Consider the following 25,836-nt stretch of genomic DNA (forward strand, 5'->3'; position numbering starts at 1 on the left):
AGTGCCAAATGAATTTTAAATCTCCTCAAAGGCATAAAAGTGTTCTAAAAAGACCCATCTAGATCCCTCACCCACCCTACTACTCATTAACTTGTTGAGCCTCCTTAGAGACCTAAAAGCATTCTCAAGCATCCATTCAACACCCATCACACAATCTGGAATCTTCTCATAGATCACCAGAACCTTCTTTCTGACCGCAGCACTCTTACATGGTCATGAGTTCCACAGTGCTTCCAGAACCTCATCAATGACCTGTGAAACCTCTCGGACGACCTCAAGAATCTCTGGAACTCTACAAGTAAATGCTGCAGAACCTCAGTCAAGAAAAAACAAACCGCTACAGATCCAGTGAAACCATTATGCTCTGTGTCACTCATGCCAGTAGTGCATCCTTGAACTTTGACCTTGCAGAGGAAGCAGGAAGCGATGGGGGTTTGCGGTGAAGAGGCAGACAGTGGTGTCCTTGTGTTTTCTTAAGTCTGCATTCATCTGAAACTCTCTGCTGTCGCTGTGATGTCGTTGCACTTGAACGCTGCTGCTTGAATAAAACAACCAGCTGACTAAAAGGTGAAATAAAGGTTAAACCATCTTCTGTATTTGCTGTATTAATTCTCAGGGTGTTATTTACATTCCAGTCATACCTCTTTGGTTATATCAGAAAGAATGACTGCAGACTTAAGCTCCAGGTCCTAGACTGACGTGACAAAAAAGAGGTCAGGGGTCAAACACACTCGGCTGCCTCACTACATGTTGCCACTACTGTGAACAGCTGACTGCATTTCTGTCTCAGCAGAATGGACGAGACACTAACTTCTGTCCATATCCGTTTTATTCATTGTTCGGTTGCTAAGCAGCGAGGCTGGATTATAACCTTCACTGTGTTTGGGTTTTTTATAAAACTACTTGTCTCACATTCCTCCAGCTCAACCAACGTCAGCTGAATTCCTCTGTAATGTGATGACTTAGACTGGAGACTGACAGAGGAGTGTTTGTGAGCTCAGATGGGGAGATGAACTGGTGAGGTGTGACGCAGGACAGCCTCAATGCCCAGACCCAGACCCAGACCCAGACCCAGACCCAGACCCAGACCCAGACCCAGACCCCCACCTGAATATGTTTTTACAAAGCCAAGATGATCAAGTCCCTCGATTGGACCACAGAAACACTGTCCTCACTCTCTATTCAGCTGAAGTCATTTCCCCTGGAGCCCCTCCTCACAGGTGAAGAGGCCTACCTAATCAAGTGTGCTTCCACTAAAACCAGTGTAAAGTCCCAAAAGACTTTCTACACCTCTCTGTGTCTGGAAACCTCACTGGTTAGTTCTAGGGCCTCTCAAACTTCAGTGATGTTTAGACTTTGAATAAATATCTGGGACATGTTCCACAACACTGAGGTCGAATGCAACCCCTGACACACCTTTAGGACCCCACAGGGACCCTAAGACTTCCATTTAGATCAAAGAGACCTACTCAGATTCTACCAGCACCCACTGAAAATCCCCTACACCCTTTCAAGAACCCTTCCAGCCTCTGTGAGGACACCCTGACACCACATTTCCTTGACTACCATCACAGTACCTTCCTAGAACCTCCTGAAGTAACTACGACCCCTTGGTCTGTGGAACTTCTTCAAGTACCAACTCAATTCCTCATGACACATTAAGTTTAATGGAACCCCAGAAGCGACCCTGGACCTTTGACCACAGACTTTTGAGCCTCCTGAAGCACTTCTCGAACGCCCTCATCCCGAGAGCCTAATAAAGACGATGAACCTTTTCCTTACTGGGGCACTCCCAGTTTGAAAAATATGATCCAGGTGGTTTAGGGTGGAACATCAGGCTTGACTGGAAACATAAAGGTTAAAAAATAAGCGTGCTAGCTCACTTTGCTGCATGCACCAGCAACAAACCAGGCAGCATTTCTCTCCTGAGCTCTGCGCTGTGACTGTGGACTCCTGTAATTTAGCTGTTAGTCACTGAAGCTCGTTTCGATCACACGCCACTGCGCTCGAGCTCTGGAAAGCAATCCTCGGATTCTCATCCAACTTCCTGTGTTTGTTGTGCAGAAGGCAGCCTGTGGTTGAAATCAGATCTGTCATTTACATAAGCCCCCCCCCCCCCCCCCCCACACACACACACACACACAGAGGAAATGATAGTATAAAGCTGATTAAACACCGTAGGTAGGCAGATAAGAACAATAATCAGTGGTCCACTCTCAGCTCACCTGTGCTGAACCAGGACGACCTGCCGACCAGTGCAACCCTCTGCAGAACGACTGTGGGGTCAAACCAAAGCCTGAAACAGCTTCACCTTTGGTTACCTCGTTCTTATGAGAAATACTACCAGTGACACCACTGAAGACGATGTCCCTTTTGACTATATGTGTGGAACACAAACACAGAAGGACTGTGGAGACACTGTAGAGTTACTGTGGGAGGATATTACAGGAGACGGAGAGGTCACTAACCTCAGCACTGAGCACCACAAACACAATAAAACCAGTAAGACTGCGCTACTGCTCCATAAAAAGTGCTTGTAAGTGTGGTTTTTGACCGTCAGTGATGAACACTGAGGATCACGACGCGCTGACGGCATAAAGAAATAAAGACATTATAACAACTTCTCTGCAAACATCGTGGGAACATATGAAGGAACTCAACCATAAAGCCATGACAGAAACATTCTATATTACTCTGGGGATGATGATCTGAGACCATGTCAGTTAACTAAATACTGCATGAGAAGGAAATGACTACAGAAATACAGATGACAGGAAAACACTGCAGATGCGTGGAGCAGACAGAAGCTGTGATGTCTCCTGTAAACAGGTGAACACTGACCCCAACCCTCCCTTTAAGGACGGAACACAGACTGAAAGCATCTGAACTGCACATGACAGACAGTCCAGAGGACAGCAGGACCGTGTGAGCATGAGAAGGACATGTGTCCCCATAAACCACGTCCCAGCCCCGCTCAGGTAGACCAGGTCACGGTGGAAAAGCAGCACATGTCGGTGTGACTCCCACCTCCTCCTCGGCGGCTCCTCCGTTGCCTACGTTGGCCATTTCCGACTGTCCTCCCTCAGGTCCGCTGGGTTCCACTGCTGTCCTCTTTCTATCAGGAGAACCGCGATCCCATGTTCTGTCATACACTCCGCCTGTCCTCGCGACGGATGAGCGGTTTTATTTCCTGCTGACTGACGTTTGTTCCCGTTTATTCCGCGCGACGTTCCCGGTAGTTCGGCTCATCCGGGGCTCCGGCTCGTCCTCCTCTCTGCCGGGCGCGATGCTTTTCGGACACCGATCACCCGCTGTCTTCCGCGAAAAGAAGGAACACGTCTACACACACACCCACACGCAGAAAACACACCTCCCGTGCTTCCTTTTCCCCGCCCACCAAACCCAGAATTTGTCCAATCGCAGCGCGTGTTCACCTGACGCACGCTAACGCTGCAGACCCGCACCACGCACACACTCATTAAAGGCTGAAACCTGTTTGCGTTCAGCAGCAAAGCCCCGAGGAAGAAAGAAAGAAAGAAAGAAAGAAAGAAAGAAAGAAAGAAAGAAAGAAAGAAAGAAAGAAAGAAAGAAAGAAAGAAAGATCCGGACATGATCAGCGTTATTAGTACAGCAGCTCTCAGACAGAAAAACAGGAGGGAGAATAAAACCACTGAACAAAAAGGATGATAATTCATTTAAAACCTTAAAGTGCAAAATCACAGTCAAAACATACGTCACGACCCAAAGCAGGAGGCCAGTTTCTGCAGCCGCACGAGCGGAACTTAAACGTCTGATGGATTCATGTGTTCATCACTGAGACGCTGCAGCTGAGCTCGTGTTGATGACTTCACTTACTGTCAGGAAGTTTAATCCATAACCACTTCATTCATCATTCATTCGTTCATTTAGATTTTGTATGAATAATGTGAACCTGCAGAGTACCTGTGTGCAGTGAAAACCACAAACCTGTACTGATGTGCAGTACTTGACAGTACAGTACTTGAGTAAATGTACTCGCTGTGTGATCACATGACTGAACAGCATCAGTGTGAGCGTGAACGTTTTAGGAGAACATCATTTTATGGGTTTCAAGTCGTATTCTTACGGATGAAAGTCAGAAGTTTGTAATAAAGTTGCATTTCTACAGGAATAAGTCGATATTTACATGATACACGTCTGAAGGTTTACGAGATAAAAGTGTTTTGAGACAAAGTTGATTTTAATTTTACAAGATTAAGTAAATATTTTCGTTATCTTTATTCTTTTTACAAGGAAAAACAATATTTGATAGGTGTTCAATAATATATTTATCAATAATAATACTTTTAATTATGTTGCACTTTTCAAGATTAACCACAAACGTACTTTATTTTTATACTTTTAATAATAATTAGATTGAGAATAAGTTTTCATTATATTTGCCAAGAGTATTTTCAGGATTCATTTGCAGTTTTAAGAGAAAAGTCAGAATATTCAAAGTAAAAATAAACAAAAATAGTCATTTGTATATTATAAAAAAATCAAAATTGTGCTCTAAAAAAACTTTGTCTTAAAACTTCCTCCTTGTCTAATGAACGTTTGTCAGGCTTTCAAAGGAAAAACACGACGATCCACTGTTAGTCTGAGACACGTTCTAAAACTTTAATCTTCTAAGCGTTCTTGAAATAAAAATGACATATTTACACATCCATCCATTATCTATACCGCCTATCCCTTTCGGGGTTGCGGGGGGGTGGAGCCTATCCCAGCTACAATGGGCGAGAGGCGGGGTACACCCTGAACCGGTCGCCAGCCGATTGCAGGGCCACATGCAAAGACAGACAAACATTCACACTCGCACCTACGGACAATTTAGAGTCATCAATCAACCTAATGAGCATGTTTTTGGTCTGTGGGAGGAAGCCGGAGTGCCCGGAGAAAACCCACGCATGCACGGGAAGAACATGCAAACTTCACACAGAAAGGCCCCGCCTGACCCAGGGATCGAACCGGCAACCTTCTTGCTGTGAGGCACGCGCACTACCTGCTGTGCCACCGTGCAGCCCCACATATTTACACAACAGCCGAGAAAATAACTGTAACAACAGCACAAAGAAAAACAGAAAAAGAAAGACAAAAAAACAAGTCACGGTTTCAACCTGAAACACAGAATAAAACGTGTTGATGTAAACAGTTTAGTGTGAACTTTGACCTTTGATGAGTCTGTTTGATGCTTCAGTTTGGACTTTTAAATCGATACAAATGTCGTTTTAACATCAAACTAAAAAAAAAAAAGCACATTCTAAATAAGACCACATTTCCCATCAGCCCCGTCACGTCCTGACATGAACAGCACCAACACTCTGGAGGTTCTTCACTTTCACTGCATTAATGTCTGTGTTTATTTACAGAATATTTAGTGAGACAAAAGAACACAAAGCTTCTTTCAAACTGAAGAGCAGCTTCAGTAACAAGTCCACACCAGACTGTCCACTCATGTGAGGTCCCCACGTCCCCGTACGTACTGTTACCGAGACATTTATTTAAAAAACGCTATTCGTGGAGACATAGTGTGACGGTCCTGGATCAGGGTTTGTTGGGGTTAATGCTCGTTAAGGCAAAGAGATAAACGCTTCAGGTGAAGTCAGTATTAATTGTACTAATGCGCTCATTAAAAGGAGTTAATATGTGTAAACACCAACAACAGGCCGTCGGCCATCACTGCGTGGCTCAGGCGGATGATCCACCAAACGCTCAACGGCAGCTCAGACACAACAAGACACTTTGACCACAACAGGAAATAAATAAGCCGGGCTGTGAACGCAGCACGGCGGCGTGCGATGAGGTAATGTGGTAGTGGCTTCTCTCACTGTCCCGTTTCAGGTGCACCCCCCTCAGATCAGAGTTGGTTCAGCCCGAGCTGCCTCTCCCTTCAGGAAGAGTCCAACGTCGCCGCTCCTGGAAACACAGCGAGCATTCATCTGTTCCACTAATCAGAGCGGTCAAATCGACTTCATAACAAACGAGGATTATTGCTAATACAGTTTAATATGTGAGTGAACATAATGTAGTGTGATGTAAATATAACGACCAATGAAAAGCTTTGTTTCCTTAACACACATCAGCCAATCACACGTGAGCCCTCAGCTGATCAAACTGATTCATTGATCTTATTTTTATTCATTTGTTATGTAGCACTTTTTTTTGGTTTATTTACCTCCTGCTCTCGCCTCTTCTTCCTCTCTCCCCGTCGTCTTCTCCTCTTCCTCCCCTCCTCCTCCATCAGTCCTCCTCCTCCCCTTCACCTGGCCCATGCGTCTCTTCACCTCCTGCAGCAGCTCCTCCCTCTTCAGACGCTCCTTGCAGTGCTCCGCCCGCTGAGCCTCCTCCATCTCCTTCTCCTCCAGCAGAGAGCGCAGGAAGGCGGCGCTCACCACCTCCTCCCCCTCCCCCACCAGGTAGGCGTTCTTGAAGCGGTTGTAGAGCATGGAGGCCTTGTACATGATGGCCTGGTTGGCTCTGTAGTACCTCATCTACACACATCGACGACACAAAGGAGCGCACACACTTCAGTTCAGCTCACACACTCAAACCTTTCTGCTTTCATTTCTTTCTGCTCCACGTACTTTCCCCAGCGTGGCCACCAGCTCGCTGTGTCTCTGCACGTGTTTGGACGTCACGTAAACCATGCTGAGCTGATCCAGCGCCATCAGACACTTACCGATGTCCTGAAAGACAGAAGCAGCCAAGCGTGACTTGCCTCGCTAACGCTAATTAGCAAATGTTAGCATGCTAACAAGCTAAGCTAAGCATGCTAAGCAGAGACTGATCAGACTTTACAGACGTGTGTCAGCAGCAGAAGAAGAGCAGTGGACAGTGAGTGACAGCAGCTTACAGGACTGTCCGTCTTCAAAGAGATCCGGATGTCTCCATGGATTCTGTGGAGGGTCGAGTCCGTCAGCGTCATGGTCGAACTCTTCTTCTTCTGCTGTTTCTCCGCCTCCTCCACCTTCCCTCCGTCTGAAGGATCACTCCTCCCCTCTTCGTCTGTGCTCGTCTTCTCCGCTCTTGCGTCTTTTTTTGACTCTGTCTCTGGCGTCTCTGCTGTCTCTTCTGCACCGCCTGTTGTCGTTTCCTCACTTTTCTTCTTCTGCAGCTTTGTCTCTGCTGTGCGCCTCTGCCTCTTCGCTTCTTCTGTGGTTTTATTGTCTTCACATTTTTCACTCTTTTCCTCTCTCTTCTGCTCTCTCATCGTCACTTTCTCCACCTCGGTTTCGTTCTTCTTCTCTTGTGTCACTTTCTGCTCCTCTTTGCTCTTTTTGTCCCTCTCTGTCTCTGTTATGTCCTTGTCTTTTCTGTCCTCTGTCGCTGCTCTCACTCTTTCAGGCTTCCTCTCCACTTCTGCACTTTTGTCTGTCTTTCTTCCTTCAGATCTCTTTTCGTCGGAGCTCCCTCTCTTCTCTCTCTCTGTCTCCTTCGTCCTTTCTGAACTCTTTTTCTTGTCCTCTTCCTTGCTGCTGTCTTCCTTGTCCTCTCTGCTCGTCCTCTCCTCTTTCTTCTTCTCCTCTGCCGCCGCGGTTGTCCCTCCCATTATCGTCTTCACCTGGACCTTTGTCCCCTGCCCCGCGGTTGCTTTCACTATCTTTCCGATAATTTTCCTCTCGTTCTTCTTTTCTTCGTCTTTCTGCTGCTTCGTCTCATCGCTCCTCGTGTCCTCTCCTTTCTCCTCGTCTTTCTTTCCTTCAACCATTGTCTTGTCGTCCCTCTTCTGCTCGCTCTCCTTGTCTTTTGTCTTCACCTCGTCTGTAGTCTTTGTGGTGCTTTCATGGACTCTGTCAGTCTTTTTGTCCTCCTCTGTCTTCTGTTCGTCCTTCTTTACCTCCCGTCTCTTCTCTGCTGCTGTCTTTTGGCTGGACGTCTTCGTCTCACCCTCCTCTTCTTTCTCAGCACGTTCTTTCCGTTTGACCTCGGTTGTTTTTTTGACCGTTTTGGACTCGTTTCTGTCCTTCGTCTCTAACACGCTCGTCTTACTGATGACGTCTTTGAGGCCTGATTTCTTGTTGACCTTGGAGACGCTTGTCTTCTGACTTCCTGTCTTTTTAACGTCCACCTTCCTCTTTGGTCCACTGCCGGTTTTCCTGGTAAGTTCAAAACAAACCGTTAGCACTTTGTTTGACCCTTGAACTCTCTTAAACGTGTGTGTGCGTGCGTGTGTCTTACTGGGCGCTCCTCATCGCCTCCCTCCTCTTCGCCCCTCTGCCGGCCTTCAGCAGACCTCTCAGAGACTTCAGCACGCTCTCTCTCTTGGCTGCCAGGTGGCGCTGTCGCTGCACCTGAGAAACACACCAATCAGAGCGCCTGAATCTTTCTGCTTTGAAGCTGCTGAAAGAGGTGAAAAGCTGTTTTACCTCCTCGTCCACAGAGCCGCCTTCTTTCTGCTTTTCCTCCTCCTGCTCTGTCAGCTTCTCTTTCATTCTGTCTTTCTCTCCTTCCTCCCCAGCATCCCTTGTTTTCTTCTTCTGCTCCTCTTCCTCTGCTGTCCTCGTCTCTTCTCCAGTTCTCTCCTCCTCGGTCGCCGTGTTCTTCGTCTCGTCTTCCTGCGCCTCCTTCTCTTTCCTCTTCGCTCCTCGGCTCTCCCCTCTCTTCGTCTTCACCTCATTTCCTTCTGTGTCGTCCGTCTTTGTGTTCAGCTGCGCCTCCTTTCCTCTCCTCCTTTTTCTCCCTCCACTCCCTGATCTTGTTCCTCTCCTCGTCCTCTCCTCTTCTTTTTCTTCGCTGACATCTGGTTTTGCTTTCTTCGTCTCCTCCTTTTCTGCTCTCCTCGTCTTCATCCCCCGGCTCTCTGCTGACTTCTCTTCTTCTGTTTTTTCTTTCACTGTCACTTCTTTCTTTCCTTCCACATCTTCATCCTGCTCGGCCTTCTTCTGTTTCTCCTCCTCTTCAACTTTCTTTCTCTTTCTTCCTCGTTTCCCTGCTGTCACCTTTTCTTTCACCATCACTTCTTTCTTTCCTTCCACACCTTCATCCTGCTCGCCCTTCTTCTGTTTCTCCTCCTCTTCATCTTTCTTTCTCTTTCTTCCTCGTTTCCCTGCTGTCACCATCACTTCTTTCTTTCCTTCCACACCTTCATCCTGCTCTGCCTTCTTCTGTTTCTCCTCCTCTTCATCTTTCTTTCTTTTTCTTCCTCGTTTCCCTGCTGTCACCTTTTCTTTCATCACTTCTTTCTTTCCTTCCACACCTTCATCCTGCTCTGCCTTCTTCTGTTTCTCCTCCTCTTCATCTTTCTTTCTCTTTCTTCCTCGTTTCCCTGCTGTTACCATCACTTCTTTCTTTCCTTCCACACCTTCATCCTGCTCGCCCTTCTTCTGTTTCTGCTCCTCTTCATCTTTCTTTCTTTTTCTTCCTCGTTTCCCTGCTGTCACCTTTTCTTTCACTGTCACTTCCTTCTTTCCTTCACTGCTGTCCTGATCTGTCTTCTTCTGCACCTCCTTCTCCTCATCCTTCTCTTCTCTCCTCTTGACTCCTTGACTCTCTGATGATGTCTTCTCTTCTTTTTCTTCCTCCTGGTCTTCCTCTCCTCTGTCGTTCTCGGACATTTGTGTCTTCAGTTTCTTGCTGACTGCTGGAGACAGAAACTCAGTTTTAATGGCTCAAACCTCATCACTTCACTTCTATCGATCCTGAAGATAATCAATCAGTGTGTGAGTGTGTGTGTGTGTGTGTGTGTGTGTGTGTGTGTGTGTGTGTGTGTGTGTGTACTTGGAGAGGCCACAGCTTCACCAGCAGGTGTCCTCGTCCTGCGCTGCTCTGCATCCACCTGACAAAAAACAGAAAACACCAATGAAAGATCATCTAAAGACGGAGTTAGCCGGTCGCTAACAGGATGAGGACTTCACACACTCAGCAGATCAGGATCAGTGTCCTCCTGTGTCTTGACCGGGTCTAAACCAGAAGCTCCAGTAAACCTGGACGGTGACACACAGCTAACCCGCTCTGCGTCTTGTCAAAGCAGCGTTAAGGTCTCATTTATCGCCTCTTTCCTGCTCTCTGCAGCCCGTTAGCAGCTGTACTTTTACAAGCAGCGCCTCCTGCAGACTCATCACAAACAGCTCCGTTACCTTTGGCTCTGCTCCTTTGCTCCTGGTCGTCACCTGACGTGCAGCCTCCTTAGGACCTGCAGTGAAGGACATCAGTGCTATCTGGACCTTTGCAGACGTTAGCTTGGAGTCTGCCTTGGCCTGCGCTTCGATGCTGCTCACAGTTGTCACCTCAGCGGGAACTTTACTTGCAGTCGTCCTTTCAGCCGCAGGTTCGCTGTCTGCGTCCGTCTGTCTCTCAGCGGGTTTGTTCCGAGCTGCTTCAGACGCTTTGCTTTTTGTTTTCGCCAATTTTGCTGATGTCTGAGGACACAAGAAGACAAACATACAGCATTCAGCTGGATGATGAAGCTCAGCCCGTTTTATTTGTTCTGTCTTTTGATATAACTGGTATCAATCAGCTGTATTGATCTGTCTGCCAGTTGATCTTAATGAAAGAGGAACCTTAAAGAGGTTGTTCCACATTATCAAACAGGTCTCAGCTCTCGTGCAGTGCGGGGAGGAAGATGAGCGGCGTTAGAAGCTGACAGGTTTCATTTCTCGACCCACAAATTCGAAGCCTCTTACCTCCTTCTTACTGTCTGCAGAAGTGGTTTTAGGAGACGGGCCGACACCAGCTGCCGACTTTCTGCTTCTTGTATTCGCAGCCGTCTCATCCTTGGAAGCAGGAGCCTGTTTTGAAGTGTGTGTGGAGTCTGTGGCTTTCTCTGGAGCAGATCTTAATGAAGCTCTTGTCAGAGTTACGGCCACAGTGGCACCAATTTCCTTTCTGCTCGTCACTTTACTTGGAGCTGGCTCGGCGTCGGGCTTTGCGGAGGCAGATTCACTGGGAGTCGGTTTAGTCGGGGGGGTTTTAAGTTTGTCATTTGTCAACTGTTTAGCAGATGTCGTTTTCGGGGCAGAAGTCAGTTTGGCGGGTGTTTTTTTAGTGGCAGAAGTCGGTTTGGCAGGTGTAGTTTGTGTGTTGGTCTGTGCTGCGACCTGAAAACACAGGAGGACAGAGAACGTCTTCGTGAATGTGGACATTCAACAAGGTGAAATGTGTCTATTTTAGCATGTTGTCACTGACTTTGCTGCCTCCTTTACTGCCGACTCCTGGTGTGTTCTGGATCTCCCACATGCCCTCAGTGAAGCCTTTGATGCGAACGCCGCTGCCATACTTCATCTTGTTGCCGACATAAGGAACGACGTTCTCTGGCGGGAGGTGACCTCTGAGGAAGGAGGGGAAACCAATGCTCAATCAATGCCAACAGGTAACCCTATCAGGGAAACGACATCACTGATCGGCAGCTGTGTGTACGTACATCTGATGAGTCCCGAAGAAGAAGACCGGGAGTCGCTTCTTGTTGCCATTCTCTGACTTACACACCTGAACACACACACACACAAGTATTACATGAACGATCGGGGCACAGAAATACACAGCTATGTGTGTTTGTATGCGTGTGCGCACCCTGGCGGGCCAGTGAGGGAAGCCCTTCATCTTGGCGAACACCAAGTCTCCCGGTTTGAACTGGTCACCCGCTTTCCCCGGCATGCTGCTGCTTCAGGCAGCCGAGCGCTGTGGCGGCGCAGCCTGAAAGAGAGGCAGACATGGATGACTTCACCTCCATCAGGGTGCCTGAAGACTGTGGTGTCTGAAAGGTCAGAACAGCCTGAAAAGAACCACCGATGAGGTGGCTAGAAGATTTATGGCCTTTAATCGCATTTCAGTGGCACTGCTTTGTTTAACCTTATGTAACAGCACATGAAAAGGTTAGAAAGACGATAGAAGACCTTTTATCGATTTCTTTATTGACAGCCTGCTGGAGTCTTTATGTGAACCTGATGTTGAGGTCTTATGGAAATGACTGTGACTGCAGACTAAAACACGCAATAACGGCTAAACCAAGCTAGCTAAAGTCACGGATCATGGTCACGACTGATGATTTCAAATGCATCAGACACAAATAAACACCAACCTTTGTTTCATAATGTTAAACAATTATTCTGTTAAAATAACGGACGCTCGTGAACCCACGGGACTTTCCCTCAAGAGATTCTTCACTTTAACAGTTCTCCACCTCCGCTGTTGCTTTGGTGCTGATAACACAGTGACTTATCTGGACTTAATAACCGAAATTAAAAGTGAAAACAGCTCGTTCACTTCAATGCTCACAGTGTAAACATTATTTCAGCGCTGCGTCATTTGTGTGAAGTGGAAACAGTGACTGAGTAGTTTCGTTTTGAGCAGCAAGTTCACTGTTTACAAATACAGGCATGCTAGCACTGAAGCTAATCTCAGCTAGCTAGCCGTCAGGTCTAATTTGAGGATTAAAATGGAGCTCTGCCTTGACTTTGTCGACCGTGCGTTTAGCTGGACATTAACACACATACTTACGGAAAACCGAACGATAATCTTCTGACAACGCAGATAAACGCCTCGGTGCTTCCTCGGTACAAGAGGCTTCCTGTTACTAAGCTACGCTTTCATGCACGTCGCCATGTTGACCGATGAGCTCGCTCACGTGACGTTATGCGTTTTCCCGCCTGCTGTTGGACTGTACCACCTGGGGGTAAGTGACGATAACACAGAATTTACCTCGCTCCCTCCTTTTTCGAGGCATAGGAAAACGTTTTTTTTATTCTTATCTTTATTCATTCTCAGCAGCTATTAAGTTTTATCTTAATGCATGTTTGTCTTGTAAACAGCAGACTATTCGTTTCTTCAGGTCCTGAGTATAAATGTGGCAAAACGTTGAATTTCATTCCAAAAGCATAAAACACAATAATGTGTGTCGCATCAAAACTAACACTTGTTCCCGACATCAATACAGTTTTAAGTTTACAGTTTAATTTAAATGAAAATGAACAGCAATAGCTGCCTAGAAAGTAGTAGATGTGAACGGCAGTAAAAACTTGCGTAGTAGCTACTCTTTAAACTGCTGAATTTCTTTGTCCCTTTTGACATTTCAGGAATTACTATGTGTTGAATGAATTCAAACAAGTTGCAAGTATTACAGGAAAATATTTTTAATGTCAGCGAAATTAATACAAATTCATTTTCCCACAAATGTTCCCAGCTCACAGGCTAAATCTGGCTCTGAAACACCCTTCTCTCAGCCTGTTAGCATTACATACAGTACCAGACTAGTGGTACAGATACCAAAACAATACTTTTCTTTAAAAAAAAAATTCAACATTTTTTTAAGTTAAAAAAAAAAAGTTCTTGAATGTGTTTTAAACTTTGCTTAAATAAAATAGCCACATTGCAAAATTCTGATTCAAATCAGGAATCTAATCAACGTAAGAATAATATTTGAGTGAGCAATGTCTGACAGTTTAACAGTTTTTAATACTCTGTTCGGGACACATTTGTTCCGCAGCAAAAAAGTGTGCAGGGTCCATACCCATCCCAAGCATACATAGTTCTTATTTCCCATTGTTATAGAGTCTAATCATTTCTTCTTATATTTGTTTGATCGACAGTCAGAAAGAAGTTTTCTGAGGAAAAGACTACAAACTCTTCTGGAACATTCACTGTTCATCCCACCACATATTTGTGTCTGTGTGGACGCAAACCTCATCCTGACGTATCTTCCCATTTGTAAGCAGTCGTCAGCAATGGTTTGTGTCTCACATGAGACACCAACACTGGAGATCAGATGTTCAGTACCCGCTAACGTCTTCCACAGTGCCGTCCATGCTCGACATACTGCAGGCACTATGAGGCCCTTTGGATGAAAGCCTCCAACAGACAGCAGACATGTCCACTGACGTACTGAGGACTGAAACGTCTGAAGGCACAGTAAGAACAAGAACATGAAACAAAGTACAACTGCTTTTTAATCGCTGCCACTGTCGCTGTCACTATCATCCTCTTCCTCTCCATCCTCCTTTTTTTCCGTTTCCTCCACAAGTCCTGAGAAGAAGTCATTGTCTCCATGGGCTTTCTTGCTGAGAGACTTCATCCGGCCGTCTTTCTTCTTCCTCTTGCGGTATTCGTTGACAGTTGTGTTGGGTAAACTGGTAATGTCCCAAAACTTGATGAGCTGGTCATGGGCGCTGCTGACCAGGAAGCGGGAGTCCCAAGACTTGGCGAGCTCTTCGATGGGTTCGCCGACGTGCTGTCCAACGCAGCCAATGACCCGGTTGGGAAGGAGGTTGACGGCTCTGATGGAGGAAGGAGAAAATGTCACTATCACATTATAGCATGTTGGTAACTTTCCATGTGGTGAGAAACACCCTTTCAGAATCAGCCAGTAGTCGTAAAAGTTTCCCAACTCACCGAATGTACCCGTCCATGGAGGCGGTGCACATGATGCTATCGTTGACAGCGATGATGGAGTCCACCGACTCGGCCTTGATGGCGAAGCGATCACTGGTGGCTCCAAAGCCATTCCAGTTGAAGATGTATAAGGTCCCCTCACTGGAGCCGCAAACCACCTTCCTGCCCCGCTTCATCAGCACCACTGAGGTCAAATCGCCACTCTGGTACTCCGACAGCAGCTCGAACCTCCGCCTCTTGATGTTGAACACGCCCATGGTGCCATCACCACTGCATCAGGTTATAGCAGATATACCATTACAGCTTGGATTTAAAGTAGACCATCTATCTATCTATCTATCTATCTATCTATCTATCTATCTATCTATCTATCTATCTATAGATATAGATATATAATTGAGGGGTCATTTTCACTGTCATTACCTGGCAGTGAGTAGGATCCTCTTGGCCTGGTCCACAGCGATGTCACTGATGTAATCGTCATGGTGTTTCAGATCCATGATGGCCGTCCCCTTCCTCATATCCCACACCTTCAGAAACAAACAAAACAAACAGCTCTAAAGTTCCAGCTTTTGGATGCAAATTTTGCTTCCACCATTAAAAACAAAAATTACTGCATATAAGTTTGACTCATGATCACCTTAACAGTCCAGCAGATGAAGACTAGGACAATGTAGTACTTTTTTTGGAGAGAGAGAAACCAGTTTAGTTCAAAATATCATTTTGAGCCACTTGAAGGCCAGATTAAAGAGCAGTATGGGTCATTTAGAGTATTCAGAAACCATCACAGAGTATCAAAACATCAGCTTGGACAGGTAAAAGACCAGCCTGATCCATCTGAAGACCGTCTTAGACCATAAAAAGAACATTTAGGATGATCAAAAGGTCGTTTTAGACCACTTAAAAGCCAGGTTTGTCCATTAAAACACGGATCAAGTCAGACCATGAAAAGACCACCTCAGACCATCAACCAGACGTTATGTCGGGATAAAACTTGCTGGACTCAGTTTTAGATAATGACAGCTTGTCCTACCTTGAGGGTACCCCCGTCGTCTCCGGTCGCCAGGATGTTTTCGTCCACCAGCAGCAGGCTGTTGATGGGGGCCCCATGCGCCCCGCGGATCCGTGTGACCAGCTGTCCTCGCTCTGCGTCCAACAGGTGGACGGCTTTGTCCCGGGAGACGCTGTAGAGCTTCAGTCCGTCCGCGGAGAAGCGCACCTGCCGGCAGGACTTCATGTGGTGTCCGGACGACCACAGCTCCCGGTTCTCCCCCTCCGTACAAGAATAGGAGTACGCATACAAGTCCCCGTCCACGTCCCCGCACACCAGGATGTCCCTGCTCGGATGGAGCGCCACCGTGTTGGCGATCGCCTCCAGCCGGATGTCCTCCGGGGTTTCTCGGATCTTCGGCCCTGGCGGCTCGCCTCCGTCCTCGTCTTCGTCCTCATCCGTCCTATCCGGATCTGCCTGTTCTGACTCTGCATCTATATTGTCCGTTTTTGGAGGATCTGTCTCTGTGGACGGGATTTCAACGTGTTCCGTGGTCGCTGCCATGTTGTTTTCCGTCATTCTTTCTTCTACGCTGAACAGTGGCAGTTTACTGCGGACACCAGGTCACACTGCCCCCTGCTGTACAGCACAAATACACAATAATACACAAAACATGCTGTATGTAAAAACAAGTACATAAGTGTAAACAATTATTTTTCACCATCAATGTTTTGTCTGAATCTTACCCTAATAAAATACAATTCATCCAGTGACGTCAGAAATGGGCGGCCATCATTGGTGGGCTAGCTAGCCAATCTAGGGGTAATGCGGAAATGACGTATGGACGCTAAAGATGGCGTCAGATTCAAACGGCTGCTGGATACACGTCGCTGTATGTATTTCTGAAAGTTCACTACAAGCCTTTCCCAAGTTTTCTTGTTAACTTTGTGCTGTAATACGGTGGTTTCCCGTCTCGTACATGTTAAGGTTGGTTTGTGGCACACAGAGATGCTGAACACCAACCGTGAAACGGCTTCGGGTCAAATGTCGTCTGGGAACTTACTCCATTCACGAAATGTACGAATATTACATTTCTGTGTTTGCTGACAAAAGAATAGACATGGCATTAAACTTGAAACGTTCAGCAAATCGCTTCGGCTTTGTGGTAAATTCGGCATACAGTCCATCCACCCGGCGTGGGACGGTGTGGGACAGACGTAAACGCCGTCCTCCGTCCTGCAGGTCGCACAGTAAAGATTGTGAGTTAACGCTATGAAAATATACATTATGTGGAAATAAGCGATCCTTGTTTTTGTTAACGGCTGCCGGAGTGTAAAGCTGATCTGGCTGATTCGTACGCCGCTTTACGTCCTGTTAGAAATGGTGTGTAACACGGACGGTATCGTTGTGAGTGTTTACTAGATGGATTTGTAGATGGAGGTCGCTCTCGCTTCATGTGAGGTTTTGAGTGCGTCTGCTGGCAAGGCAACACCAGCAGCCAAGCAACCAGCCTCCCCTGGTACCGACACAGCCTCCTGCCGCTTTCATCTGACAGTCCGTAATGATGCACATTTAAAATACATCTTCAGGGTTGTTAAAGTCCGCCCAGCGGCGGAGCTATGCAGGCCGAAGCAGCGGCGCGGAGGCAGCCTGGCCGGGGCAGGCGTGGGGAGAGCGGGCAGGGCCGAGCAGAGCCGCGGGGGACTCATCCGAGAACCGGGAGAAGCTCCGAGGAGGAGACAGACAGGTAGATCAGGATGATCCGAGTTCACAGTAACTGTCCCTTTACAATGGAGCACGTCTTTTCTGACCAGTGTACATTTAGCAGTATTACTGCTTTTAGTATTACCAAAAAGTATTACATTGCAACTGCTGCAGCTTTTTTTTTTAAAACAACAACAACAACATAAGTATGTTTTATGTGGCCATGTACAAACTGCACAACTGCTACTGAAGATGTGTAATCTGAAGGATTATATGGATGCATCCATTTTACACATGGTTACTTTCCAGCCAGTGTCTGCAGGTGACTGATATTGGACGCAGCCTCAGTATAAAGACAGGAGAGACATACTGTATGAACGTCCTTTCTGACATGTCCATCTTTATTTCAGCCGCACAGCTGGAACACTGAACTCAGCTGGAACACTTGTACTCGCTTCCAGGTTGAAAGAGATCATCGCCAGCATGCAGCAGAAAGAGGAGCAGGCAGGAGAGGGAGGAAGAAGAGCGGAAAGGGAAGGAGAGGAAGAGGAGGAGCGCAGGAGAGGAGGAGGGAGGGACAGGAGCCGAGGAGATGGAGGAAGGAGGAGGGAGAGGGAGGAGAGAAGCAGCAGGCCGGCGTTGAAAGGGGGTGAAGGAGGCGAGCATTCGCGGAGGCTGAGGGTCCATCAGCTGGAGAGAGAGAAGCTGGAGCTGACGTCGAGCCACAACCAGGAGGTGAGAAAGAAGGAGGCGCTCTGCTGCCGCAAGGCCACGAAACGACGTCCTCGGCACGCCTCTGCTGATGCTTCCTGTGACTGTGGCAGCCACACACACTGACGCCGTTCACTCGCCGACCCTCCATCCAGACTTCCGTTCATTTCCTGTGTGTTTCTCCTCTCAGCTGTGCAGGCTGCAGGCGGAGCTGACCCGGCTGAGGTCCTCCGTGGAGCGAGGAGAAGCTGAGCGGGTGGAGCTTCAGTACCAGCTGACTGTGAGCCAGAGAGACGCCGACCGAGCGTCTGAGCTCCGCAGGGACAATCACACGCTCACAGGTACGCAAATCAAACACACCCGCCCACTGCAAACAGGAAGAACAGTCATTTCTGATGTGTGTGTGTGTGTGTGTGTGTGTGTGTGTGTGTGTGTGTGTGTGTGTGTGTGTGTGTGTGTGTGTGTCAGAGCGAGCAGCAGAGCTCCAGCAGACGGTTCAGGATCTACAGAAAGCCCTGCACATCACCCGGCAGGCCAGGGAGGAGGACCAGCATGCTTTGCAGCAGGAGGTCGAGGAGCGCGACAGACTGATTCAGAGCCTCAGCTCCGAAAACCAACGACTGCACCGACTGCTGCAGGTCACACACACACACACACACACACACACACACACACACACACACACACACACACACACACACACACACAGCTGAAGAAGTGGAGGTCAGTCAGGGTCGATGAAGTCTGAACGTCTGCTTGGCCTCCAGGATCAAGAGGAGGCTCTGGAGGAGTCAGAGAGGAGGATAGCGGAGGTGCAGAGGGAGAGAGAGAAGGAGGCCGAGACGAGCAGACGACAAGCCGACGAGCTGAAATACCTGACGGAGAGAGAGGAGAGGAGCCGGAGAGAGAAGGAGGTGAGGAGGAGAGATGGAGGCGATGGAGGTGAAGACATGGCGGCTCGGTGTCATCTGTGGCTTCTCTCTGTGCAGGTATCAGACCAGAGGGTGAAGTCTCTGGAGTCGAGCATCGAGGCGGAGCGAGCAGCTCACCTGGAGTCCAGGTTCAACTCCGAGATCGTCCAGGTAAGACACGCACGTACGCACGCACACACTCTTTCTGAGCAGTTCTTAGAATAGCAGTCTGGTGATTTTCACCTGAACGAACCTCTCAGGTAAATTGTCTCTCTGTGATCATGTGACCCGGCAGCTGCGGTTGCGGGACCTGGAGACGGCGCTGGCAGTGGAGCGGTCTGGCCAGCAGGAGGCGCAGTGTGGCCTGGAGCTGCTGAGGGCTCAGTTCAGGGAGGTGGAGAGAGCTTACAGCCTGGAGAGAGAGAGGAGCAGCAGCACTGAGCGCGCTCAGGAGCGGTGAGAGCCGGCGAGCCAATGAACGAACGGCATGCTGTCAGGTGACGCTCCTTCACAAGGCCCTGTGTGTGTGTGTGTGTGTGTGTGTGTGTGTGTGTGTGTGTGTGTGTGTGTGTGTGTGTGTGTGTGTGTGTGTGTGTGTGTGTGTGTGTGTGTGTGTAGGTTGCAGAAGGAGTTGGAGCAGTGCAAGTCTGACCTGAGCGTTGCCTTGGAGAAGGAGAGGAAGACCAGCCGTGACCTCACCCGGATGCTGGAAGAGGAGAGGAGACAACACGGCATCACACACACACTGCTGGAGCAGGTAACACACACACACACGCACACACACACACACACAGTCAGGGGGAATATTGGTTGCGATTTGAGTGATGCGGCGCTTTGATCCTCGTTTCTTCTTCTGTGATTAGGCCGCTCAGACACAGTTGGACTCACAGGAGGCCTTTGCGAACTGTGTGACACACATCAGAGAAACCCTCCAGCAGCACAACAGCACAGGTACACACTCTACACACACCTGCAGCGAGCGGCCGCCTCGGGCTCAGTGGGTAAATCAGGTGGTTTGTGTGTGCAGGCACTCCTCCAGCAAAGGATGATGGGAACCAGAGTCCTTGTGCTGAAGTGCTGCAGCTGCTGAAGGCGACACTCAGCGGCCTTCAGCACAGACTGGAAACAGCTGACCGCCAGGTACACACACACTCACACACGCACACACACACACACACACACACACACACACACACACACACACACACACACACACACACACACACACACACACACTCACTCCGCTCATGGTGTGTATCCCCTGTGCTTCTGTTCATCTCTGCCACGTTTTGCTGGCAGATCCACGATCTGCTGTTTGCTTCAGAGAGGCTTCAGGAGGAGAACCAGACTCTCCGTCAGCTGACCTCAGACCAGAGCCACCAGACGGAGGTAAAGCCCTGATCCCAGACCAGACTCCAGCAGGGGGGAGGAGGTTTTCAGCCTGGTTCACTCTGTCTTTATCTGCCCCCTCCAGGAGTCGCAGCAGGTGATCGTCAGCCTGGAGGAGGAAGTGACCCGTCTTCGCCAGGAGAGCTCCGATTGGTCGACGCAGAGCCGACACCTGCAGGCCGAGCTGGAGGCAGAGAGGGAGGACAGGGAGAGAGAGAAGGAGAGACAGAGGGAGGAGATGGAGAGAGAGAAGGAGAGACAGAGGGAGGAGATGGAGAGAGAGAGGGAGAGACAGAGGGAGGAGATGGAGAGAGACATCCAGAAGATGTCTGACCTCCACCTCACAGAGTCAAAGGTCATCATAGAACCATCTTTCTTTCTTTCTTTCTTTCTTTCTTTCTTTCTTTCTTTCTTTCTTTCTTTCTTTCTTTCCCTCTATCTTTTTCTCTTTCTTTCTTTCTTTCTTTCTTTCTTTCTTTCTTTCTTTCTTTCTTTCTTTCTTTCTTTCATCATGCTCTTACAGAGCAGTTTAATGTCATTATGTTGGAAACATTTAATTTAACATTTTATGATGCTGAGTAAATCCTATAAAATGAAGTCACACTGTGTGTGTGTGTGTGTGTGTGTGTGTGTGTGTGTGTGTGTGTGTGTGTGTGTGTGTTTGTTAGGCCCGCCTGTCCTTCCTCTACTGTATCTACCAGCGCCTGCTGGCCGGCTGCGTCCTCCTCGATCAGCCCCAGAGCATCTTGGGTAATTTCACCTGGCAGGAGCTGTGTGATGTCATCAACGAACAGGTTGACCAGCTGACCTCTGACCTCCGGAAGGCCAACGACAAGGTGAACAGTGCGTGTGTGTTTGTGAGAACTCTGCAGATGTTGTTAGCATGCTAACACGCTAGCAGCAACACGCACACACACATTCACGCTGGACACTTTGTCATGTGACCGCTGCATTTCTGCCGCTTACCTCGCAATCTTTGGGACAAAAGACGGATCCGTTGTCTTGTTTTGTTTCATTTTGTCCAATCAGGTGTGATTGCAGCTGACTCATGATTACCTGTCCCCGCTGAGGTGTCTCCTCTCTCTCTCTGTAGATCGCCCACCTGCAGAGCGTGTGTGAGAAGAAGAGTGTGTGTGTTCGCGAGCTGCAGCGCAGTCAGGAGTGTGTGTTGTCCCGTCTGGAGGAGAGCGTGAGGAGGAGGGAGGAGGCGTGGAGCAGCCAGCACACACACACTGTGACGCAGCTGCAGAGCGAGCTGCAGGTAACACACACACGCACACACACACACGCATACACACACACACACGCACGCACGCACGCATACACACACACACACACACGCACGCACGCACGACACACACACACACACACACACGCACGCACGCATACACACGCACGCACGCATACACACGCACGCACGACACACACACACACCCTCAGGTGTTTCCTGATCTCAGCCAGTCGTGTCTCCCTGCAGCGACAGAGACGCTCAGAGCTGAATCAGCAGGTTTGGACGGCTGTGAAGACAAAGACGCTTTGGGTGGACTGTCCCTCTGGTCGTCCCCCGCGCAGCCATGAGATGACAGATACTAAAGTCTTCACTTCCAGCTTTATTGTCCCCAAGAGGACAGATTGTGTGTGCAGCAGCTGTTCTCCAGAAGTAGAGCAGGAAAAGATGAAGACAGCAGCGATTTCAGATCTGACAAACGTACCCGCGCTGACGCTGGATGTTAAACCTGCCCACGCTCTCTCTCTCAGGTGTGTCGCTCTCAGTGCGCCTCCCTCCGTGATCACGCCTCCTCGCTGGCCTCTGACCTCTCCCGGCTCCGGGGCGTCCTGTGCCGCGGCCGCGGTGAGACGGCGTCTTTCCTGTCGGCCTGCGCCCTGCTGGCCGGGGCGCTGAAGCACGCCCTCCGCCGTCTGCAGGCGCTCTCCCAGCAGAAAGCGCTCCTGTCCAGGCGCCTGGCAGAGAGGGAGCGGCTGGAGGAGGAGGTGAGGAGGCTGGCCGGAGCTCTGGGAGGTGAGGAAGATGAGGAGGATGAGAGAAGAGAGGGGAGGAGGAGGGTGGTGCGGCGGTGGAGGAGGAGTGTGTGTGCGGTGTTGGCGGTGAGGAGGTGGTGTGTACTGGCCAAACGGACGACGGTGCTGTTTCGGGTGGAGAGGGGGGGCGGAGGGCCGGCTGTGTGCGTCTGCCGAGGCTCGACTACGGCAACACGGAGGGGTCAAAACGGACTGAGCGCAGGTAGGTGGTCAGGTGTTCTCAGAGTCATCCAAAGACTGCAGCTGAAGACGAATCAGCTGGATTTCCTCATTATGTGTCTTAGATGAAGACGCTGATGAAGGTCGTGAAGGCGTGTGCGTCCGCTGGCTTCGCTGTAAACGTCTGTCCTCCACCGTTCTGTCCTCCATGGCTGACCTGCAGGGGGCGCTGGCACACACCGGTAAAACCCCCCATACACAGTCTGTGTGTACAGGATCAGTTTTCCCATCGTGGAGTCTAACTGTGCGTCGCTCTCCGACTCTCTAGGCTCCTCCCCTCCAGATGTGATGTCAGCATCACGCTCTGCTTTGTCCCGCCTCCTGGATCATATTCTGGACCAATCAGACACGGCGAGCTGCAGATTGGACGAGGACACGCTGAGCAGACCGACGCCTCCTCAGCCCGACGTGAAGGTGAGAACGAGGACTGTTTGCTGCTGCAGTCTTCACCAGCTGACCTCTGACCTCTGCGTCTGTCCTCCCATCAGGCCCTGGTGTCCACCCTCCAGCAGCACTTCCTGCTCTTCAGCCAACGGCTGCACACGGCCGAGGTAGAGAGGCGGAGCCTGAGACTGGAGGTGTCCAATCTGAAGAGAGGACTGAGACAGGAGAGAGAGGAGAGCTGCAGGACGGTGAGGCCAAGCACACACACACACACACACACACACACACACACACACACACACACACACACACACACACACACACCCCAGCTGTCTGCCTGAGGAACACACACGCCTGACCCGCATGCGTGTGTGTGCAGGTCCCCGCAGAGCGCTTCCACAGTGTGTGTGTGGAGCTCCGTCAGGCGCTGAGCCGGGAACAGGAAGCTCAGACGCTCATCCAGGAACAGACCGACCGGCTGCACGCACACACCGCCGAGCAGAGCGACACACAACACACGCTGAGCCGGACCGCACAGGTACGCGGCGTGGTCACGTGACGCGGTACACGCTACAACGTGTGATGTGGTATAATTCCAGGTAACGCAACGCTGTGCTGACGGTCGTACTCGTTTGAATTCCTGGTCTAGTTTCTGTCGGAGGCTCGGCGCGAGCTGAGCCGGAAGGAGCGCTCGCTGAGGATTCTGGGTAAGCACCTGTCGGGGGTTCAGAGGGAGAGGAAGCAGCTGGAGGAGAGACTGCAGCGAGTCGAGGACGAGCTGAGGGACGCCAACAGGTAGCACACCTGTCCCTGCTCTGTTTGAGGAAGAGGAAGAGGAAGAGCAGTCAGTGAATAATGCCGTGTGTTTGACTTCTCTGTCTGCAGACGCAAAGATTGTCTGATCAGCAACATGACGGCTGCAGAGACGAGCTACAGGGAGGTGAGGACACACGCATGCACACACACACACACACGCACGCACGCACTCACAAACACGCCCACACATACACACGCATGCACACACACACGCACGCACGCACGCACTCACAGCACGCCCACACATACACACGCACACACACACACACACACACTCACAAACACGCCCACACATACACACACACACACACACACACACACACACACACACACACACACACACACACACGATAACGTGACGCTGTCCCACCTGTAGGTCAGAGAAAGTCTCCTCAAGTCACGCCACTGTCTGTCAGCTCAGCCCCGCCCCCTGCCGCTACCCAGGGAACACCTGGAGTCGAGCGGAGCAGAGAGCATCATGGGAGCACCTGAGATGACAACATGTCAGGTAACAGAAGAGGAAGTCTGTCTGTCTGTCTCTTTTGATCACTCATAGTTTATTTATCTGTCTGTCTCTCTCTCTCTCACTGTCTGTCTCTGTCTCTGTCTCTGTCTCTGTCTCTGTCTCTGTCTCTCTCTGCAGACTCTTCTCTCCACCTTCTCTCAGCTCTATCAGACCTGCAGCTCCAGGATCGATTGGCTGCAGCAGGAAGTCTCCGCCCACCGCAGTCATGTGACCGCGCTGCGCAGCGAGCTGCAGGACGTCTGTCTCCGTGACAACCTGGCCTACGTCCCTGTGAGAAGTTTTGTCCTGAACTGAACATTTGGGGGTTTTTATGTCGCCTCTGCTTTGTTTTTTTGGGTTGTTTGGATCAAATCGATGAGCCAATCAGATCTTGTTTTCATGATCGGACACTTTTAGGATTTCTTCCAGTTTAACATTGTTTTATTTTGTTTTTCTTCATCCGTGTTTCAGGTGGCTCAGTGTCCTGAAACCTTTCCATGTGCTGACGTGGAAACTCCTCAACCTGTTCCCCTCTCTGATTTGTCAAAAGAGCCATCGGTCAGTTTAAGTACCGCCCCTGCCCTGCTAAACCCCGCCCCCTCGCCGTCCCTCTCCAGACCCCCCAGAGCCAAGACGAAGGAGAGGAAAACCACGAAGAAGAACAGAGGAGGGAGGAAATAGATGGACCCAATATCATTTTCCCGAGCAGAGGAAGTCCAGAGAGAATATTTGGGAACATTTTTCAGGATGTGGAAGGGTTTTAGTTTGGAAAAGTCCTGGAAAAGTCCTTGAAAGATGTGAAGGAAGTCGTGATCAGCGGACGTCCAGACAATCAAATAAAAAGTTTGATACGATGGGACTTTTTCAATGTGGTGGTTTGGACACACACACACACACACACCACACACACACACACACACACACACACACACACACACACACCACACACACACACACACACACACCACACACACCACACACACACACACACACACACACACACACCACACACACACACACACACACACACACACACACACACACACACACACACACACCACACACACACACACACACACACACACACACACACACACACACACACACACACACACAGACACACACACACGCGCACACACACACAGTTGAGGTCCAGGTGTGTGTGACCAAGGTGCTGAATTCAGATGAACGAGGCTTCTTCAGCTCGTTCGGAGTCGACTGAACTGTGTGTCCTCGTCTCTCACGTCTCAGTGAGACCACGACGTCAAATTGGACGATGTCCTGCAGGATCAGACTGCATCAGCTTCAACCAGGTGTACCTAATAAACTGGCAGCGGAGTGTGTGTCTGTGCGTTAGATCAAATCTGGAAAACACAACATTTTACCACTGCTGCATCAGCACTGTGTGTGTGTGGGGGGGGGGGGGGGGTGTGTGGGGGGGTCTCCTCGGGCAAAGTGTGTGTCCGTCTTTGTCTCTGTGGATTTCTATTAAAGTCTGAACGCAGACATCCTTACACTCACACACCCTCAGGCTCTGTGTGTGTGTGTGTGTGTGTGTGTGTGTGTGTGTGTGTGTGTGTGTGTGTGTGTGTGTTCGTGTTCAGACATTTTTTTTCAAAGTGGCTTAATCTGCTGTCACACACACACACACACACACTCACTCAGTTGTGCTGATTCAGTCAAACTGGAGTCTTCCGTCTCCTCTGATGTTCGTCCTTTTATTCTCTCTCCTCGCTTCCTTCCCTCTTTCCTTCCCTCCTCCCTTCCTTCCTTCTTGATGTGTCTCCACCTTGGTGGCAGTCGTGGCCGTAGACGTCACGTCT

General features: G+C 49.5%; 4 protein-coding genes across 6 annotated transcripts in view; 1 reads left to right on the forward strand and 3 right to left on the reverse strand.

The window, feature by feature from the left end:
- LOC139351219 (tetratricopeptide repeat protein 39B) overlaps nucleotides 1-3,287 on the reverse strand; it is an 18,911-nt gene extending 15,624 nt beyond the window's left edge. Inside the window, exon 1 of the mRNA XM_070993014.1 lies at nucleotides 3,028-3,287. Within this exon, the coding sequence (XP_070849115.1) occupies nucleotides 3,028-3,066 (39 nt within the window). The 5' untranslated portion in view covers nucleotides 3,067-3,287. The remainder of the gene's footprint in view (nucleotides 1-3,027) is intronic.
- A 1,330-nt stretch (nucleotides 3,288-4,617) lies between these two features.
- Nucleotides 4,618-12,620, reverse strand: LOC139351213 (uncharacterized). 3 transcript variants are annotated; one of them, XM_070992997.1, is made up of 13 exons: nucleotides 12,457-12,620; nucleotides 11,530-11,652; nucleotides 11,381-11,445; nucleotides 11,146-11,287; nucleotides 10,644-11,057; nucleotides 10,098-10,379; nucleotides 9,739-9,796; nucleotides 8,388-9,601; nucleotides 8,200-8,312; nucleotides 6,875-8,117; nucleotides 6,606-6,707; nucleotides 6,197-6,512; nucleotides 4,618-5,937 (listed from the first exon to the last, which is right to left on the reverse strand). In XM_070992997.1, exons 2-13 carry the CDS (start codon nucleotides 11,611-11,613, stop codon nucleotides 5,912-5,914), a joined length of 4,059 nt encoding a protein of 1,352 aa, XP_070849098.1. In that variant the 5' UTR covers nucleotides 11,614-11,652; nucleotides 12,457-12,620; the 3' UTR covers nucleotides 4,618-5,911. The 3 variants fall into 3 exon arrangements, with proteins under 3 accessions (XP_070849098.1, XP_070849100.1, XP_070849099.1); XM_070992999.1 differs by having other exon boundaries at nucleotides 8,388-9,598; nucleotides 11,530-11,637; nucleotides 12,445-12,566; XM_070992998.1 differs by having other exon boundaries at nucleotides 11,530-11,637; nucleotides 12,445-12,566.
- A 376-nt stretch (nucleotides 12,621-12,996) lies between these two features.
- On the reverse strand, nucleotides 12,997-15,937 carry wdr55 (WD repeat domain 55). The gene is made up of 4 exons (XM_070993022.1): nucleotides 15,377-15,937; nucleotides 14,767-14,873; nucleotides 14,344-14,613; nucleotides 12,997-14,228 (listed from the first exon to the last, which is right to left on the reverse strand). The coding sequence occupies exons 1-4, from the start codon at nucleotides 15,911-15,913 to the stop codon at nucleotides 13,901-13,903; spliced, it is 1,242 nt and encodes a 413-aa protein (XP_070849123.1). The 5' UTR covers nucleotides 15,914-15,937; the 3' UTR covers nucleotides 12,997-13,900.
- Nucleotides 15,938-16,176: 239 nt separating this feature from the next.
- On the forward strand, nucleotides 16,177-24,878 carry ccdc171 (coiled-coil domain containing 171). Its single transcript, XM_070993033.1, has 26 exons — nucleotides 16,177-16,226; nucleotides 16,924-17,081; nucleotides 17,500-17,773; nucleotides 17,940-18,090; nucleotides 18,218-18,387; nucleotides 18,517-18,663; nucleotides 18,739-18,831; nucleotides 18,956-19,116; nucleotides 19,279-19,417; nucleotides 19,524-19,618; nucleotides 19,692-19,800; nucleotides 19,960-20,049; nucleotides 20,135-20,239; nucleotides 20,306-20,404; nucleotides 20,718-20,885; nucleotides 21,143-21,310; nucleotides 21,808-22,291; nucleotides 22,374-22,490; nucleotides 22,577-22,722; nucleotides 22,797-22,940; nucleotides 23,072-23,230; nucleotides 23,342-23,487; nucleotides 23,578-23,632; nucleotides 23,885-24,016; nucleotides 24,152-24,304; nucleotides 24,485-24,878. Exons 2-26 carry the CDS (start codon nucleotides 16,954-16,956, stop codon nucleotides 24,692-24,694), a joined length of 3,843 nt encoding a protein of 1,280 aa, XP_070849134.1. The 5' UTR covers nucleotides 16,177-16,226; nucleotides 16,924-16,953; the 3' UTR covers nucleotides 24,695-24,878.
- The last annotated feature ends 958 nt before the right edge of the window (nucleotides 24,879-25,836 follow it).

This window comes from Chaetodon trifascialis, chromosome 23 (genome assembly GCF_039877785.1).
Source record: "Chaetodon trifascialis isolate fChaTrf1 chromosome 23, fChaTrf1.hap1, whole genome shotgun sequence".
NCBI classification, from domain to species: domain Eukaryota; kingdom Metazoa; phylum Chordata; class Actinopteri; order Chaetodontiformes; family Chaetodontidae; genus Chaetodon; species Chaetodon trifascialis.

Excerpts from the sequence above, each read along its gene's own strand:
- LOC139351213 (XM_070992997.1), bottom strand. The coding sequence starts at position 11,613 with ATGCCGGGGAAAGCGGGTGACCAGTTCAAACCGGGAGACTTGGTGTTC. Across the intron at positions 8,313-8,387 it reads GCGGCTCTGTGGACGAGGAG|GTGCAGCGACAGCGCCACCT; the intron begins GTAAAACAGCTT and ends TGTGTTTCTCAG. Across the intron at positions 5,938-6,196 it reads AGAAGAGGCGAGAGCAGGAG|GAGCGGCGACGTTGGACTCT; the intron begins GTAAATAAACCA and ends CTGTGTTTCCAG.
- wdr55 (XM_070993022.1), bottom strand. The coding sequence starts at position 15,913 with ATGACGGAAAACAACATGGCAGCGACCACGGAACACGTTGAAATCCCG. Across the intron at positions 14,614-14,766 it reads AGGATCCTACTCACTGCCAG|TGGTGATGGCACCATGGGCG; the intron begins GTAATGACAGTG and ends AACCTGATGCAG. Across the intron at positions 14,229-14,343 it reads TCCATGGACGGGTACATTCG|AGCCGTCAACCTCCTTCCCA; the intron begins GTGAGTTGGGAA and ends TTCCTCCATCAG.
- ccdc171 (XM_070993033.1), top strand. The coding sequence starts at position 16,954 with ATGCAGGCCGAAGCAGCGGCGCGGAGGCAGCCTGGCCGGGGCAGGCGT. Across the intron at positions 19,117-19,278 it reads ACTGAGCGCGCTCAGGAGCG|GTTGCAGAAGGAGTTGGAGC; the intron begins GTGAGAGCCGGC and ends GTGTGTGTGTAG. Across the intron at positions 20,240-20,305 it reads ACCTGCAGGCCGAGCTGGAG|AGACAGAGGGAGGAGATGGA; the intron begins GCAGAGAGGGAG and ends AGAGAGAAGGAG.